Genomic DNA, 3,550 nt, shown 5'->3' with positions numbered 1-3,550 from the left:
GAGTACAGGGGCACGATCACTTCCCTACTCCTGCTGGCCACACTATTTCTGATACAGGCCAGGATGCTATTGGCCTTCTTGGCCGCCTGGGCATACTGCTGGCTCATGTTCAGCCGGCTGTCGACCAACACCCCCAGGTCCTTTTCCACCGGGCAGCTTTCCAGCCATTCTTCCCCAAGCCTGTAGCGCTGCATGGGGTTGTTGTGACCCAGGTACATGACCCGGCACTTGGCCTTGTTGAACCTCATACAGTTGGCCTCGGCCCATTGATCCAGCCTGTCCAGGTCCCTCTGCAGAGCCTTCCTACCCTCAAGTGGATCAACACTCCCGCCCAACTTGGTGTTGTCTGCAAACTTACTGAGGGTGCACTTGATCCCCTCATCCAGATCATTGATAAAGCTTGCACAAGCTTTCTTCACAGTGGTCAGCAGTAGGGCACAGTCTTAATTTTCTCAGGCTTCTGAACCTTTGCAAAAACCCACTGGAGATTTGGCCAGAGGCTACAGAACTCTGTGGCTTATTCCCATTCCTATGTCAGTCATCATGTGGCTGTACTGATGTAGCTCCGTAACCACATCCATTATAGAACTTGAGCAGTCTTGCTCTGTGTTAGCATCATCTCCTCTAGCTGGTGGGTGTGTCATGGGGGTGATTATTATCACTGTTGCTTTTTCGTAATGTAACAGCTTCAGAATGTGAATTTTGGACTACAAAACTATTGTGGTTGCTGCTGGAGAGACATCAAATAGGAAGATGTCAGTGCTTCACAGAACCTGCTGTCTCATGGCACAGTTTAAACCAGCATGAGTCTACCTAACTTCAGAAAGCTCAGCTTTGCTCTTCTCTTCCCAGATTACGGAACTTGGTTTTATTATTTATCTTTTTGTTGTCAGTTAGTTTCCCCCAGATCACTGATCTGGTTCAAGACACATCTAGCACATGGAAGCAGAGGCATCAACAGCTGGGGACTCCTTAAGGGCACGATTGACCACTTTTTTCAGCAGTAACTTAGATTCATGGTGGCTGTCAGTGTGGACAGGATGCAACAGGAAGGAATAAAAGGTCAATGGGACACCATCAATCAGCCTGATAGGAAGTGGACTCAGTATATCAGTTACCTGACCATTACCAAGTTTGTTGTAACCATCACACCAAAAGGGAGTTTGAAAGGAAGATGTTGAAAAAAAATAATGCACTCACAAGGAACGAGAAGCAAGATGTGAGAAAGCACAAGCAGGTGCTTGTTCAAAATGTCATCTTAAATAGTCAGGCTGCAAGCTTCGTGAGTGAATTCTGAGTAGTCCAAAATTGTGTGAAAGGCCAGAGAAATATATTGCAGAGATTCTCTCAGGAGATGCCAAGCGTGTAGATGACTGCTTTGGGAAAGGAGTACTATTTTTCCTACTTTGCCTAGTAGGAAAGACCTTGTCTCAGAGAGATTATGTCAAAAGAATTAACATAGTTTTGTAAGATGTAAGGGTGAGAGACAAAGGTATGTATTTATACTTGTAAAATTTGTAAAATATCCTCTCCTGGGATTCTATTAGGGATATTTACTTTCCTCTTGGAGAGGATAATTTCTGAAATATGTATACAATGACTGTGACTCTTAAAACTAGGTGAAACCCAGCCATCACAAGTTCAGTAAATTACCTGAAGTACTGTATTTTTCCATTGCTCTTTTCTTTGCTATGGTAACTTAAAAGATAACTTCTTCACAGGTCATTGCTGCTGGAAATAGTGGTGCTGGAGAATTCCAGACATCAGTCACACCTAAGCAACCTCTGTCTAATGGACAGTGGCATACTGTTGCAGGTATGTTGTACCATACCAGTTCTTCTGAAACTTTGAAAGGACAGTGGGCACAGAGCATTGCAGCTCCAGATTTTTATTAATCACTTCACTTCTGTTCATTCTGAGAATACTCTTTAGAACAACGTGTCTTGTGTTACATAAGACGGGTTTTGGGGGCTGTATTTAGCCCCAGAGTACCCAGATGTGTCAATTTGACTTTGAATTAAAATAAAATCTATTTTTCCTATGAGTTAAATGTCAAGACAGATGCTATTTAAAAATAGTGCCATATCTAGTTGATTCTTTAATAGGGTTGAGAAAAGAGTACTCATTTACCTGCTTCTTTGCAGTCTCTCAGGAGGAGAACACGGTGCAGCTAGAGGTGGACACACGGAGTAACTATACCACTGGACTTCCACCTTCTCCTCCTGGACGTGTTCATCAGCCACTCTACTTCGGTAAAATTCCAGGTAATATTATTGCTGCTTATTTTTTCAGGTATCTACTGGCTTTTTTTCCTTTCCAAAACAAAGGTCCCGTTCGTGCATGTAGTCCTATATCATTCCCCCTCGTTTGAAAGCCTTGCAGTAATTAATGTTCCTTAAAATCATTCTCATTTTATTAACTTGATCTTTCTACCTTGTTTTTTGTAGCAAATTTGGACGCACTGTGGCTTCCGGTTAAAGACCCATTTTTTGGCTGTCTTCAGAATATTAATATCAATGACAAACATGTCTCCACCAGGAGAATTTCAGAGGTTCATGGTGTAGTGAGTTTGCACGGGTGCCCGGCGCAGTAACTTTGCTGTTACGGTACTTGTACATGTATCAGGTTGGGTCTGCTGAAGTACTGTGTGAATTCATGCAACGTGGGTTCCCCTTTTGCTGATCACCGTGTCACTGTCATCAGGCTGGTTATTCAGAACAGCTGGTGAGCAAATGCATCCTCTGGATGTGGACTGCGCCAAAGCAAATTAAAAGTATTTGCTTTGATAAACTCCCTTTTAAATGTTACTGATTTCCGAGGTAATCCATTGTGCCTTTTGAAATATATGCAGAAAATACAATTGTATATACCCTACTGGGCCAAATTCTGCTCTCACCCACAACAGCATAGACTTGAGTAACTCCAGTGTCTTAAATTTGGAAATTTGCCTTAATGCTGGTCATCTTGAGAGCAAATTTGATCCACTAATATAAAGAATTTTATAAAAATATAAATCTCTTTGGATTGATGTTTATACAGAAATGTACTTTAATGTTAAAAGTAATAATAATAATATAAATGGAGTTTGAAGCACTTTAAGGAGTAAAATTGGGAGTTTGTTACAATGCTAGGAATTCTGGGGCCAAATAAATGCAGTATGTTCTTAAAACCATCCATTTTCTTGTTTGGTTATTTTAACCTGGAGTTTCTTTTTTGTGCTTTTTACGGGCTGCTAACTGCTGCTTCCTTTATGCAAATATTTCTGTAGCTTGAAGAAGCTGATTTGCCTGAATAAGCAGAAGTCCATCATCTCTGCTTATTAGAATTTGGTTATATAAAAACCTCAGAAAGAGAGAAATTTTTCTTGTAATCTTCAGAGCCAGAAAGTCTCCTCCATAGGTTTGTTTTTTCTGATTAAATGAAGACAAGTTATATTAGGAACAGCAGTTGTACCCGCTACAAGTTATGTAGCATGAACTGCAGGACTAAACCAGCAAAACTATTTTCTTTGACGTTCAAATCTGTGTACCTGATCGTGACCCATGGTGGA

At 41.2% G+C, this 3,550-nt stretch overlaps 1 protein-coding gene across 1 annotated transcript in view; it reads left to right on the top strand.

The window, feature by feature from the left end:
- LAMA3 (laminin, alpha 3) overlaps window positions 1-3,159 on the top strand; it is a 118,773-nt gene extending 115,614 nt beyond the window's left edge. Inside the window, exons 73-75 of the mRNA XM_009331488.1 lie at window positions 1,722-1,815; window positions 2,145-2,264; window positions 2,448-3,159. Coding sequence (XP_009329763.1) covers window positions 1,722-1,815; window positions 2,145-2,264; window positions 2,448-2,593 — 360 coding nt within the window. The 3' untranslated portion in view covers window positions 2,594-3,159. The remainder of the gene's footprint in view (window positions 1-1,721; window positions 1,816-2,144; window positions 2,265-2,447) is intronic.
- Window positions 3,160-3,550: the final 391 nt, after the last annotated feature.

The sequence above is a fragment of the Pygoscelis adeliae genome, unplaced genomic scaffold, assembly GCF_000699105.1.
Source record: "Pygoscelis adeliae isolate BGI_AS28 unplaced genomic scaffold, ASM69910v1 Scaffold108, whole genome shotgun sequence".
In the NCBI taxonomy this organism is placed as follows: Eukaryota; Metazoa; Chordata; class Aves; order Sphenisciformes; family Spheniscidae; genus Pygoscelis; species Pygoscelis adeliae.
Note: the sequence above shows the minus strand (reverse complement) of the source record. Positions and strands in the feature narration are given on the sequence as shown.